Genomic DNA, 14,918 nt, shown 5'->3' on the forward strand with positions numbered 1-14,918 from the left:
CTGAAACAAGAACTGGCATGTTGTACCTGTGGTACAAAACTACTGCGCTCTATTGGTTCCCAACCTGATTAGCTTTCATTCTTTTTTTTTTTTCTGTTTTTCCTGCGGTTTTTTCTCAGGCTTCCTATCCAGAATGGGAGATGTTGCTTCAAAAAGTCTGTTGGAATTGTGCATCCTTCTGCGTCTCTCTCTTAAAACTCACCTTTTCTTGGACATCCACAAAGCACCCAGCAGTAGCCAGGCAGACTGCTGAGTGCTCCCATTTACAGGCTATATTGCTCATTAAAAAACCCCCACAAAACCCAAGTATTCCCTAACAGGACTCTGTTCCTCCACATTTTTTTGGTGCATGTCCTGTAAGTGCACTGTTGTTTTTGGAGGACAGTCTGACCCAAGGCTTACTGAAGCTATTAGGAAGCTTCCCACCCACTTAAGCAAGGTTCAGAAACAGCCTTTATAATGTCTGGCCCTTGCTTGGCCCTCCAGCCACGAGTGCCGAGACTAGCTAAAAGAGGCTAAAAAGCCTAAAAAAAATAATCAGAATTGAGGCAAATGCAAAGCTGGTTTCCTGCGCAGCAGTTTTCTTGAGAAGCATGTGTTGCATCACCTGGGGGAACCTTTTTCCATGCCAGTATCCCACTGTCTGCATCTTTTTTTCCCCAAGGCTTTTGCTGCAGAGAAATGCAACTTACTCTTTTATGTACGTAGCCCAGCAGGAAGTTCATGCATCAGCTACACCTCCCTAAAAAAACGAAGGTGCTCAGGGACAGATGAGGTGATGCTAGTATCAATTTTATGTTTTAGCAAGGGCAGAGGACACTGTGAGTTTTGATTTTATTTTTCCCTTTGAAGTACTAAAATGGCAGATGATCAGCCTCCCCTTAGGCTTCCAAGTAATTGTAGATTATAACAGTTCCTTGAATGGAAAGGAGTTACCTTGCAGTTTCTTAACTTAATTTTCACCTTCAATGAGTCTTCTTCAGAACAGTTTGATGACTAGAAAGAACAATTTTGCAAGGTGCTACATGTATTTATATAGTCTCTCTACATGCTGTATATACTAAGTGAGATAAATTCATTCAAAACTTAGTGCTCTGTCAAGTTAAAGTGGATATTTTCATGCCTTGAACATAATTTGATTCCTGTTCTTACTGGTGTGTAACTATAATCACATCTCTGTGTTTATATGTTTTCTTCTCTCCCCATGCCGATATTACATCCTCAAAAGAAGCCGTTTTTTCTTATTCCAGGATGTTGCCTATAGATAAGAGACTTCTAAACTTCCAGATCTACAGACTTCTTCAGTGCGTTCACGAGAAAGACAAGAAGGAAATAGAAAAGCTGGTCCAGAATGGATTCCCAAATCTCATTAATTTCACAGAGCCTATGGAAGGATGTAGTGCCCTTCATCTGGCCTGCATTAAAAATGACATTGACATGTGCAGCTTCTTGCTGGAACAGGGAGCTCATCCAGACGTCCAGGACAAAATGGGACGTACTCCAGCAATGAAGGCAGCTGAGCTAGGCCATGAGTTGATTTTGGAGTTATTAGCAAAAGCTAAAGCAGACATGGCTACTGTGGATAATGAAGGGAAAGGTAAGTAAAAGGGAACCTTATCAGACCAGAAATACCATAAAATGAGCCCTTACTGTGTTACACACTTGCTACGTACGTTGTGTCCAATCTGTAGAGAGGAACCGTGGTTGAGGGTAGTCCTTACAGCTCGACAGAAGCTATTGGCCATAAAAGCTCTGATGAAAATAATTCTCCCTCTCAGCCTTTAAATCCTAGGTCCCTCCAGTACATAGCTGAAAGATAACTTGCTATTGAGAATCATGTTCCTCCCGTGACCTCACACGTATTAAATTCTGGTTCACTCCCCAAGTTCAAAGGCCCTAAACCAGGAGTCTTTTTTGCATGTATATACCCTAAAAGAAGTTGATGGGTCCCTATTGAAGGAGTTTGTCCATTCAGCTGTGGAGTTTACAGCCTGAGTAACCTTTCCTACCATCCAGTATTGCACCATAATCCCTGCTGGTTTTCTTTGCAGGTGTTTTGTTTTACTGCATTTTACCTACAAGGCGGCACTACCACTGCACGCAAATTGCCTTGGATTATGGTGCAGATGTTAACAACTGTACTACTGATGGGAAGCCATTATTTCTACAAGCCTGTGAGAAAGCTAATGATATTAAAGAAATATGTCTGAATTTCTTGGAAAGAGGAGCAAATCCCCATGCAAGAAACCCAGTATGAGTATTTCTATAACTAAGAACAGAGATATAGGAGTATAAGAACAGTTACCAGATGACTAGAGTATATGACCTTAAATCCTCACATTAAAATAATAAAGCAGTAACAAGTGCTTAATTCTGTGGCCACACTTACTCCCTTCTTCTGTATCACCCTTTTCTGCAGGAGCAGGGGTTTAAGTCTCCTGCTTGAACCACATAGGCCAATTTAGATTTTTGTAGATTACAGTGCAAATATTTTACAAAACCAAAATGTAACTGGGCCAGCTCTTAGGAGCTGCAGTTCACTGTACTTCAGTGGAGCAATGCTGATTTGTACTTTGCCTCAATGTGCCCTAAGGTTTTCAGGGTCAAAATAATATTCACTGAAAAGCGAGTCCAGCATGAAAAACCTGATGGGGAATCAAGGCAGGGACAAGGCATAAGGAACTCTTTTCTCTCTTTTGTATGTCTTAGTAATTTATTTGTTTACTTCCTTAATTTAACAAAGACCTGAAGGACTGAAGCTCTGTGCTGTCGATCAAGTCAAGGAGCACAAGCTTTCCCTTAAAGCTAACCACAGCTTTTGCTTTGGTCCTGGTTTTGCAGTATCCTTCCTAGCTTGTAGCTATAGCAAAACCAATGTTTGGACATCCTTATCCCATCCTCTCATGCATGTGTTTGCTTCATGCACTCAGTGTACCTACAATATGAGAAACCTACATTTTTTTTTTTGTAATATGGTGGACACATACCTGGTGACATAATGGGAATGGTTAGCTCTTTCCAGAGACAGACAGATAGCGGGGAAGAACGTATGGTTCAGTGGAACAGATCCATGGCTCGCTGCTCTCTTTGCCTCTCTGTAGAGCGGCAAGTCAGATACTCTAAGTGTTGCTGTGGGCCGACATGTTAATAGCACGTGATCCCTGATCCAAGATGTGCTCATGTGCTCTTTCTTGGGAAGGTCACCAGACCTACCAAAGTCAGCCATTATGAAGAAAATAGGTACTGCTAGTTACAAGCATACACTATGATCTAGAAAAAGAAACAGCACTAACATGTTAGAATGTGAACTTTTCCTCTCAGACAGAACAGTAGTGAAATTCCCCAGTTGCTCTGCCTTCCCCGTAGCACTCCTCCAGCCATAGCTCCTTGTGCTCTTTCGTGATAGAGGTGGTATTTTGTGTTAAATTTTGTAAACGTGCATGAGAGCATGCACACAGAATAAAGAATTCCTTAACTAACAGATTGATTTTCATGGGCGCTGTTCGAGAGACTCAAGTTACTAATGTATTGAGTTGCTGGGATTTTACTACACGTATTTTAGCAGCATTATGACTAGATTCTTAAAGTTTACCTACAAGTGTCTTTGAAACTATTAGACTTGTCTCCTTTTTTCGGTAATACTAAAAAGGAGACCTTTGGTTTTATGCCACCTTGCAACAATCAGATCATATTGTTCCGACCTGAATTAGCATATGAAACAAATTCTGAATTGTTTTCTTGCTACCTTGCAGGCCACAGGTCGCACAGCCTTAATGGAAGCTGCAAGAGAAGGTGTTCTCGAGCTGGTGCGTGGTCTACTCGAGAGAGGAGCCGACGTTAACCTCTTTGACTTTGAAAGACACAGCGCTGCACATTTTGCAGCCAAAGGTGGCTTTTTTGAGGTATGTGGTGTTAAATTTGTGGTGTTAAAGCATTGCTGCAAAGCCAAACCTGGGTATTTTTTTTCTGTTGTTTTTAGGGTTTGTTTTTTTTTTTTATTTTTTTTTAATTCTTGAGTCCAGTATCTCAGCTGATCAAAGCATAATAATCAGCAGTCAAGAACAGCTTCTTTTTTAAGTATCAAAGGGAATCCAGCAGCGATAGAATCTCTCTCATAATTGCAGAGCCTTTTTTGCCAAGGTACCTCTGTGTGTGTGTGCTAGTGTGGCTGTTTGGTGTGAGCAGCTCCATTGGAGGGCTTGTTTCTCTCAACATGCAGCATGTCACAGCTGTGTAACTTGGATGAAACATTACCCTTATAAGAAGGGCAGATGCAAAGAGCTGCAGGTAGGCACTTTCTTCTTTACCCCCCGTATCATCGTCAAAGTTACGGAGTTTGGTTGTGCGTGCACTGCCAGAGTTAAAGACAGTGGCCTGGTAGGAGTGAAGATTATCCTTGATGTCTACGACTGAAGAAGGTTTCTGTTTCCTGAGTTAAGTAAGCACAGTACTCTAGAAAACGTGAACGTTTTGTGGACATTGATCAGCTGGGCATGGGAGAGAAGTTCACTATATAAACTGGGAATATAGGATATTGCATTTATTTGTAAATCATTCTGACACTTCCCCACCTTATGAAACAGATGAGATTTTTGGTGGTACTGCCTTTGTTTTTCTAGATTTTGAGGATTATTTCAGCTTATAACGGAGACTTGGGCCTGATTGCTATGAATGGTAACACACCACTTCATTATGCTGCGGAGGGAGGATTTGCAAATTGCTGCAAGTTTATAGGGCAAAGAGGTACATTAAAAATAGGTTACTTTGCAACTATCATGTCTATTCTTTCTCTGTGCTAAAGGAACGATTTCACTTGGGCATTTATGAAATGTTTGAGGTATCATGTGGCATATGTAATTCTCATTAAGAAGTGCCTAACACAGTCTATTATGACTTATTTCTACTAATGTGGCTGAGACAAAACATACCTTAAAGAAAGCAGCAGAAACATCACGGGTTTGTATAACTTAGAACCGGACTGTATTAAGTGGTTCTGGTTTTAGTTGTTTTTAGAAGTGTCATATTGAATCTTCCCATAGAAAATTAAGTTTTCGTTTACTGATCATTTTAAAAAATTATCTCAGTGTAGTCATGGAGAAAGGCACTGAAACATACTCCAAAGAAGCTATGATCCTTTTCTAACTTCATCAGATAATTATATCACATCAAGCTTTGATTCAAGAGCACCATGCAAAATCCCACATTCTGTTCTTGTGATTCAAACATTCAATGAGTGGTCCGTCACCAAATTGCAAGGTTGGGGTATAGAACAGCGAGTGACATTTTAATCTTAGTTTGTTTCTTCTTAATGTTGCTCACCACTTTAAGTAAAAATGTAAAATTTTCTGCCTTTCTATGCGTATTCATGAGTGGATAGAGCATGGGTCGCCCAATGAACCTCCCTTTGGGAAACACATGCAGACACGTGGCTCACCTTCCAGCCTGAGATCAATGATGTGGTTCCATCTGCTATCGCTGTTTATAGTTAAGACAGTATAAAATTGTAGACCTGTGGCAATTAGTTGTACGTATATGACAAGTCTCTTATATTAAATAATCAGTAATTACGAATTCCACTGCATTACCAGTGAAATTGTGTCCGTATTTTTAGGCTGTGATCCTACGTGGACAAATTTGTTAACGAAGACCCCGAGAGCCGTTGCCAAGGCAGGCGGTTTTAAAGCAGCAGCAGCAGAATTACGTAAAATTGAAAATCTCTTTAGGAAACGGTCCAAGCCTGGGGCTGAGGCGGACAACCCCCTCTGGGCACTGAGGCTCTACGACTGGGCCTTAGAGCACCAGGCTGCCCTCTGCAAGGCGTTTGAGGCCGTTGACCAAGAAGAAGGGACGGTAGCTAAAGATGATTTTGTATCAGTTATTCAGAAGCAGTGTGCCTTTGTGGACGTCGAACAAATACAAACTATTGCTCAAATGCATGAAAAATCTCACCCTGAAGGAATCAACATAGCAGAATTTTTTAAAGGCTCTAAATACTTGCAGAAAAGCTTTCTTATAACGTCCTTTGGACCCAAAACAAAGAAAAAGAAGAAAGGGAAGAAACGCGGCAAAAAAGGCATCGCCATCCCTGTGCCGATTTGTGTTCTTCCGAAGAGCACATGTCCACGTAGGGAAGACGGCTTCGCTGTGTACATGATTGAGGCTGTTCAGAGCGTTGCTGATTTTAAACGAGACCACCCATCTGCCCATCCCGTGCACGATGACCGTGCCTGGTATATAGATGACCCAAGGAAAACGTACATGAATATTAACTACCTTGTCAGAGCAGGAGACATCCTGTCTCTACAGAAAGCATTTGAGGAGGGTGTGCCAGTAGACATAAAAGATAAATATTACAAAACACCTTTGATGACTGCATGTGCAAGTGGGAACATAGATGTTGTGCAGTATCTTCTGGAAAAGGGGTAAGATCATTTCAGATTAATCTCCACTGCTTTCATCAAGCCTCACTAGACAGCACTGGAGTCACATCTCATCATATTTAACAGTTAGACCTAGAAATATGATAGCATAGTTTAAAAAAATAGTACCAATTTTGAGATTTTTTAAGTTGACAGAAACCAGAAAATGGAGGGGAAAGTTATCAGTACAGTGTTTAGCTTTGTGTCTTTCAACAGCATGGACTTTCAGATACTTTCTATTTGGCATGGGAGTTCAAATACTTTTTTACAATATAGCCTTTTCAGTACAGTGTCACAAATCCACATTGAACAGAAAACAAAACATTTATCCAGAGCTATAGGAAATGCTGAGGTTTAAACATAAATTGGTGGTATCTACTTTCTGTTTTGTTCCAGAAAGACTCAGAAGTAAATTAAAGTTGACTAAAGGCAAATTCAATGTTTGATCAGGAGAAAATGGTGAAGAATTTTTAAGTCAGTGCTGTGTTCCTTTCAATCACTTTGTTTCTGATAGAATGAAGTTCACAAAAAGTATTCAGGGGTAGACAGAGTATCAGTACAGGCATGGAGGCTGGGTTGAGAGAGAAAGGGGAATAACTGGAACTGGTGATTCTAATGAGAAATATAAAGTAAATGAAACCTGCATACAAATAAACTATAACAGCTAAGCAACTGAAAGATAACAAAGGTAAAACTGGTAGGTCAGTGGAATTTAGTGTGGTAAGGTCTCACCAAAGGTACAATTCTGAAAAAGATTAAAAATTTAAAGAACAAAAGAAGAACAGATGAATCTGTTCTTTTGATCTAGAGTTAAATATTAACCATCTGGCCTGAAGAGCAAAAAGCTGTCCCTGGAAGCAGCCTCCTTCATAATTTTTCTTCCTTCTCCCTCCCTCTATGTTTTGGGAAGACATCACCTCTTTGTCCCTAGACTAAATGGGGCAGTGACCCTAATTCAGGCTGTCCTGAATACAATGCAAAGTAATTCACTCTGCTGGAGTTTGGGGGAAACCTCTCATGAGGTTTTGACCCCTTTGGACCCCGCGCGTGGCACCAGTGGGAGATCGCAGATCTGGGCATGGTTGTGGACTGTGCTTTCTTCAAAGATATGGAGGAACCATATATCTTCCCTTTTAACACCATTAAGGGGCTCTGGTGGCTCTTGTTCCCCACACCTTGCCTTTGGATGTCCCCAGGCCAAAAGCTCCCCAGGCAGCTAGTTGCTATAGGGCTGATAATGCTTTTCCCCTCAGTGTCATCTGAAGGCAGCATATTGAAAACATCTCCTGCAAACTAGCCCTTGCGTCCTCCAGAACATGCTAGTTTTAACCTGGGAGCAGAAACAGATCTAGTCTGGTGGCACAGTGGCTGAAAAAGTTTTAAATCCTCAGATTTTCTGAGATAGACCTTCTCTAACTCGTTTGTAAAAGGGACAGTAGGCAATATCGCCATGTGTTTCAGAGCACCTGTTCTTGGCCCAGAAGCCACCTTTTTTCAGTTCCTTAATCTACTTTTTGCTATCCTCAGTGAAGCTGAAGCACAAATGCTAGCAGCATTTTACAGGACTAAGCTGTTTGAATGCCTATTTTAATCTGCAAAAACCTCCATGTAGAGGACACCGTGTTGGCTTAGAGGGGGATATGATCACCACCCAGGCACAGTCTCACAATTAATATTCTGTGACAAGCTATATATCTGATACTAACATGGTTTCAGAGTAGAAGTAGCAATACAAAAATATTTATTTACATGGAATACGCCATTGCAGTGGGCAGTTAACATTGTACTTGGAGCTGTGGATGTTACTGTGTCTAGTAGCTAGCTTCATGTGCCACAACTCCTCTTCCTCTCTTGTAGAGCTGATGTAAACACGACAGACAATTTCATGTGGACTCCCCTCCACCACGCGTGCCATAAGGGACACCTGGACATTGCTGAACTGATAGTGAAGGCTGGAGCAGCAGTGAACGCGCCTGCAATAGGCGATGCAACCCCACTAATGAGAGCCATTGAGATCCACCGATTGGATATCGTCTATTTTCTAATCGACGCGGGTGCTGACATCCAAATGACAAACAGCAATGGTAAATATCAATCTCTCCTCAAAAGGCCTGGTTCCTTACGTGTATACATGTTTTATTCACACTTTGAGAAGTGTTCTGAATTTATGGTTGCTAGCAGGATGAAGGTAAGAGTTAAATTAAATTAGTTTTCTACAGTGTGGAATCACTGTTGCAAGTAGTCAGCTTTCCTGGGGGTTTATGCATCTAGAAAACAAAGGAACATCATTAATTACGTGATTAAGGAGATTGTTGCTCCTCACAAGATATATACCGAGTTATAAGTGTCTTTAATGAAAAAACTCTATCTAGTTATTAGTATTATTTGATGGAAAATTAGATTTTATTTGTGGCCAGTGTATACTCTGCCACCCATTTAAATCACTTATTTTTTATGCACAAGCAGCACTGGTGAAAAAATTTTCTTGCTGCTTAGCATGTAAATACTACTGCCTGAGAAAAAAAATACTTAACAGAAAAACAAATCTGAACTGATACTGAAGCGTTACCTCCTCACAGCAGATCCCTCATTCGGTATTAGTTCCTCAATTTTTGGAATCATTTGAACAGTTAACATTTATCCCATTTTAAGCCCTTGCTCTAACACAGGAAGCGATATTGCTGTATAATGAGACTTTCCTTCCCAAAATGCCCTATAGGTGAAACCTTGCTTGTAGAATGGATGTGTATTCATTTCTGTTACCATGTCAAGTTCCAATTCACACGGCAGTTTAGTCTCACAACTGCTTTACAGCCACAGGGTCTAATCTCATAAGATCCAGGAGAGTTTTTCCTTTCTTAGGCACTGAAGGTGTTCAGCACTATTTAAATCGCAGGGCTTTCCCTTGACTCCTTGCCAGCCACAAAGCAAGCGCTGCAAGAGGCAGACACCTACAGTAACTCGGTCTACATTCCTAACCTTGTACTATGCTACCAATTTCCTAGTGCTAAATGTTCTCAGCTCTCAAAGATCAAAATTACAACCTGCAGGACCAGAATATTAAGCTACAAATGCCAGGACATCAAGAGCAAAGCAACCACTCCGAGAATTCCTGCAATATTTGGTTTCTAGGCTCGTTTCTGCAAGGCCTTATTTCTGTGGGCAGTGCTGGTGACTGCCAGTCCTCGCACCAGTGTCAGGCACCCTGCTGACACACTGAATGGTTAATAAAGTAGAAGCCTAATTAAATCCAGTTGACTGTAGCATCATTATCCAGTTGCAATAACAAGTGCCACGGTTCATTTTCATGGCTTATACAGGTATTTATTTTTTTAAATACAGGACAGAATGCTCTTGATATTGCTAAAGTATTTGCAGATTCTAGAATAATTGATATGCTCCAAAATAAACTGGAAAATTTGCCAGAAGTACCAGAAAAAAAACCACCACAGAAAGAAAAAGTTGTGACGCTAAAGTCACCTTCTACACAGACTCCTGCAGAGGTACAAGCTGTGAAAGAAGAGGTATGAGAGATTTGCTAATAGTAGGGCGCTTCTTTCTTTCATTTATTTGCCATCCATGCCTATCTAAAGCTATAAATCAGGCAGGTTTGTTAAAGGGAATATTTTCAGAAGCCAGTACTTGTTCTTGCCACTACTAGTACTTGTTCATTGGTTGAAATTTTGACTTGTTAGTTATATGAACTTCATGACTAGGAAAGTCCCGCTTTAGAATTATGTCCTGTATTTTTGTGTTCTGGCAGTGATACTTCCTCTTCTTTTCTGCCTCCCCCTGAAGTTTATAATCATCCAGCTCTGTTGTGGTAAATACCAAACAACTAGTAACTGTCATTTCTTAAAGGGAGCACCTGTTTCTTCACAGGATAAGGCCAAGACCCTTCAAATTAGTAGAAAGGTCTTTTTATTCTGCTAATCGAACTCGCTGAGGCAACATCAGGCTTGCTGACTTCTCATTTCCCCTCTTGTCTCATATCCTTCCTCTTCTACTGTTGACCTGAGTCCTGTTTGTCTAATCTCACACTGATGTTTGGCTGTTTTACTTCAGAATGCCTTTCCTGCACCCCCCGGGAGCCCTGAGTACTTTACCATTGCCCTAGTTCCCAAGCTGACATCAGCCTCCATGACCACATCCTGGTTGTCTTATTGTGGATGAGATCTTCCTGATTTACCAGTGATACTTGTTAGTCAGACCCAGGATGCTATTTGGAGAGAAAATGCAATTGTATCTGCATTGCTGGAAGTATCCTTTAGCAGTCCTGCCCTGAACAGTGTAGTAACTATGTCCCAGTAGCCAAGTGATGGTTTCTGCCTTTCAAAAATGTTTTGAATTTGTCAGGGATAGTATAGGACTTTCAGAGGCAGGAGGACAACCATAGGTGCTTATTTATTCATCACCCAGCACAGGATGGGATCACCAGTGGTACTAGATGATTGTCTTGTGAGTCTTAAAGAGCAGTTAATGTTTTAGTGTCCAAGAAGGAGAGTCATCATCTACCTTTAAAAGGGTTTCCCTCACAAATTTTGTTTATTAAAAAAAATTCAGTGTTAAGAAAACTGGATTCAGAACAGACTAAGAAAAAATACACACAGAGTAAACAGCTAGCAAAAGTAGTGTCAGAAGATGCAGGATGTGTGCCTTGCTTCCAAACGCAATGTGTTTGTATAACTGATAACTTCTCCTTCAGCCTTCACAGGTATCTCTGTCAATTGGAGAAAAATCCATTCCTGAAGAGACACCACGTTCCCTTAAGGACAATGTTATTTATCTGAACTCTTTGATAGCCAGTGGTGCTACCAGAAGAGACGACATCATGTTCAAACCCAGAAAAGTACGTACAGTAGCAAAACATGAGCACAGTTTCACATTAAAGGTAGACTTTGCTGTAGATCAAAAACCAAAACAATCTGATGAAATGACTTCACAGTTCAATGAGCTTATAGATGATGTGACACAGGCCAGAGAGACTGCTGCAAAACAACAGTAAACTAAAGGATTTATGTGTATGTGTGTGTGTGTATTACATGGACCCACAGTAAAATACAAATGCAACTACATTCATGGGATGGATTTTTACATTCTTACACTTAAAGGATAGGAGTCCTTCTGCATGGGACTGGCACCAACTTCTAACTTGCCTTCTCAATTAGTTATCACATGATTACTTATGTCAGGTACAGTTACTGAACTAAGTGGATCACAGTACACTAAATATTTAACTTCCTAGAGTTAGAATACGGGAAATATAATTTTTGTGGCAGGAACTTGTTAATACTCATTCACAAATAACTGAGAAACAGAAAAAGACTATCAGAAGTAATTTTTTTTCTCCTTAAAAAGAAAAAGAATACCATTGCTGAGAGGTTTTGTTTGGAGTTTGTTTACCATTTTCCTAACCCTGATTTGTGCTAGTTTCTGCAATGGTCTCAAGAGAACAGGCTGCATTGCCAGTGACTCTACAGCTAATTACTGTTTTCTGCTCTGAGGATCTTGGGCCCGAGTCACTCTAAACAATTAGGTTTGGATCTTCTTTCCCATGTTACCCCTAATCTGAGCCCATGGCATGTTACAGATTGGAAGTGATAAGAGAATGCTCTGCTTATATATACACAAATTGTTGTGGTATCTTCTGCTGGGAGACCGCACTGCTTTTCTTCTATGTCTCATGATGGAAAGGAGTGCTAGAACATGGCTCTATTTGGCTAACAGGATCTTCTTAATGCTTCAGTTGCAGAAGTCATGTCCAAATTAACTACAAATACCTTTATTTTGTAGATTTGGGCCCCTGAAGCTGCAACAGAGGAGCTAGTAAGAAAGCAAGAACTGCTCCGTGAACGCGCCGCTCTTGATGGCCACTCAGAAAGCTTCACGACCCCCGTTAACAGAAAAGTTAACGAATAAGCACACCAGCTGGAAGAAGCTACTTCAGCATGTATTTTGGGGGGACAAAAATCTGAAAGGCTACTCCTCTGTAAGGAAGGAATCATGCAGTGCTCAGCAAATGCATCTCAGTTATGATTAAAAAAATAACTAACAAAAAATTGTGTGTAAGCAACATAATCTACAAAGGAAAAACTTGTTATGGGCTTAATCTGGAGAAAGGTTTATCTTCATATGATTCTAAGTCTTGGAGCTGGCTCAGTGTAGTTTGTGAAATGGCCACTGTTGTGACACACACAGGTCCTTTTTCTTTGTAAAGGTATGGCTTTATAAGGCTATTTTTCACCTCAACATAAAACTTCTTCCTGGAAGATATAAATGTTACCCTTTCTACTAAAAGGCTATTAAATATAAAGATATGAAGGCAGCATTCAGAAATTATTTAAGACACCAATGTTCTTGGTTGCCTGCAGAGGTAACAGAAAGTACAGAATTACAACCAAGACTACTACTGCCTAGCTTACTGCTTCTATGTTCTCTCGTACACTTGCAAGAGCGCACAAACCTTTCCCCTCACTCACCAAGGATGTATACCCCAACCACAGTGCTGCAAAGCTGTTATCAAGACCTGTAGATATTTTTGGCAAACTTGAAAAACATTCAGAGATTTTGTAAATGCAGGTTCTTGGATTAAGAGCTACATCCAGAGCTAATCCAAATTGGTGCTTGCCCCGACACCAGCAAAGTCAGGTATCATCCCTGTAATTAAAATGAGTTCTTTGCGTGGGAAGGAATTGATGTCTTAGAAGTGAACTGACCAGGCTGCAGTAATTTAGTATGAAGAAAAAGTACTGGAAGTTTGTTATAGGAAGTATAATGTCAAGATTTGTATGATAGGACCAGCCAAACCAGCCTGCATTCTGCTGAGAGACTCTGTACCTCTTGAATTCTGTTGATTATCTCTGCAAAATGGTTGGCAGTAGAGAAGTGAGCCCAATTTGGAGCTTCAAAAAGGCAGTAACAGGTGGTAAGTTTTGGGTGAGCAGAAGCAGAAATACTGGGAATGTTTAGCTTAGGAAAGAAGTGGGAGGGAACGCCATAAAATATATCTAAAGAAGCAAAAAGTGTGGAGAAGTGAACTGAAACCGCCTATCTCCTCTTTCATAGGATACAAGAACATTCAGACTACAGAAAACAGAGAAAGCAGCACACAGATATTAAATACTCTATGATGTGCAAATAGCCTGTGGAACCCTCTAGCCCAATTGTCCTTGGAAACTTAAAAAAAAGTATATAGATTGTGAGAAGAGTCTAGTTAGCTAACACATAAGGGATGAAAACTCTTGTGTTTCAGGACCTCAGCTAATTACTGTTGTCACATGATAGAGGAAGTTTTGTAGCAATGTAGTTCACTCCCTGATTGTCCAGTGTGGTGATGTGTATGTCCCTTAGGAGAGAAGATGACACTGGCCTAGACAAACACCGTAAATTAAATCAGCTTCTGGTTTGATAGTACCCGTTCTTCAAAAGTATTTTAACACTGTGAGACTTCAAGAGCTCTCCGAGTCAAGAGTACAGCTACTTTTGACAATTTGTTTTCAAACGTACTCTTTTTTTAACTACAAGTCTTGAACTCCAGAATCTGAGCTTCAAACTGGGTTCTTTCCTTCTGGTTCATTATTTTTGAAAGAAGAACCAAGGTTTGCCCTTGCTGAAGTGTGTGATATAGCATTTCCATGCCTGGATTTGCCTAGGCATGAGGAGAGCAAAGCAGAAGATTGTTGGGGAAAGCCTATGCAGTCACACTCTTAAAGACACTGCCACTGCCTGCATGACACCGTCTGCAGCAACCCCTTTTTATCTCTAGCTGTGCATCCAAATGTAAATGGGATATCTAGTAGATAACCAAGGCAAATGCAAAGCAAGTAGATGTATCTAGTGAGATACTACTTTCAAATACCACTACTGAACAAGTTATTTGTATGAACGTGCTTGTGCACGAGTAGCTTGTGACAAGTTGCTTACGTCGAGAAAATACCCTGGTATATCTAGCATTTTAATAGTTCAGTATGAAGAAGGACTTCGCAGGCAAGTGAGATACCATTTCAAATTTCAGCTGTCTTGGAACTCTTAATATCAGCATATCATCTTTGCTTGTCAGCATAAAACTTCTGCTGGCTGCAGATGGTTACAAATAGCAAAAATAATAGTGGTAAAGCAAGTCATAGAAGGCAGTGCAGGCAAGGAGCAGGATGCCCTTGAACAACTGTAAATAAAACTGCACCTCTAAAAGAAGGAGAGGCATGGGGTCAGTTTCTAAACAGTAGCCATCAAAATAAAATGAAGCAGCACAGTCAGAAAGTCCTAACTCATCCTGCAAGGTAAAACTGTGCTTCTGGCAGAGTTATGTCAGAGATTAGCTGGGTGAGTTCTCCGCTGTTAGAGCCAGTTGCTCAACTCTCTCCTCTCTGGAAATCCCATGGAAGTACCCCTCACTTGGGTAAGTACTGCTGCATTAAGGTATGGACGGTTCCCTGCTGTCTGTGTTCATTAGGGTAACTACAAGCAAATTGACAAGAACTTGAATGCAAAGGGAACAAA

The 14,918-nt window shown here is 40.7% G+C and overlaps 1 protein-coding gene across 2 annotated transcripts; it reads left to right on the plus strand.

Annotated features, from left to right (window-relative positions):
• The first annotated feature begins 1,215 nt into the window (after positions 1-1,215).
• On the plus strand, positions 1,216-12,338 carry ANKEF1 (ankyrin repeat and EF-hand domain containing 1). Of its 2 annotated transcripts, XM_068411404.1 has the most exons (10): positions 1,216-1,597; positions 2,052-2,251; positions 3,753-3,902; positions 4,620-4,743; positions 5,612-6,422; positions 8,277-8,503; positions 9,762-9,880; positions 9,911-9,943; positions 11,125-11,268; positions 12,213-12,338. In XM_068411404.1, the coding sequence occupies exons 1-10, from the start codon at positions 1,252-1,254 to the stop codon at positions 12,336-12,338; spliced, it is 2,280 nt and encodes a 759-aa protein (XP_068267505.1). In that variant the 5' UTR covers positions 1,216-1,251. The 2 variants fall into 2 exon arrangements, with proteins under 2 accessions (XP_068267505.1, XP_068267496.1); XM_068411395.1 differs by having other exon boundaries at positions 1,252-1,597; positions 9,762-9,943.
• Positions 12,339-14,918: the final 2,580 nt, after the last annotated feature.

Source organism: Nyctibius grandis, chromosome 1 (genome assembly GCF_013368605.1).
Source record: "Nyctibius grandis isolate bNycGra1 chromosome 1, bNycGra1.pri, whole genome shotgun sequence".
In the NCBI taxonomy this organism is placed as follows: Eukaryota; Metazoa; Chordata; class Aves; order Nyctibiiformes; family Nyctibiidae; genus Nyctibius; species Nyctibius grandis.

Bases quoted from the DNA above. Each gene is read 5' to 3' on its own strand.
- ANKEF1 (XM_068411395.1), top strand. From the start codon at position 1,252: ATGTTGCCTATAGATAAGAGACTTCTAAACTTCCAGATCTACAGACTT. The intron at 6,423-8,276 runs GTAAGATCATTT...CCTCTCTTGTAG, and splicing joins CAGTATCTTCTGGAAAAGGG to AGCTGATGTAAACACGACAG. The intron at 9,944-11,124 runs GTATGAGAGATT...CTTCTCCTTCAG, and splicing joins TACAAGCTGTGAAAGAAGAG to CCTTCACAGGTATCTCTGTC.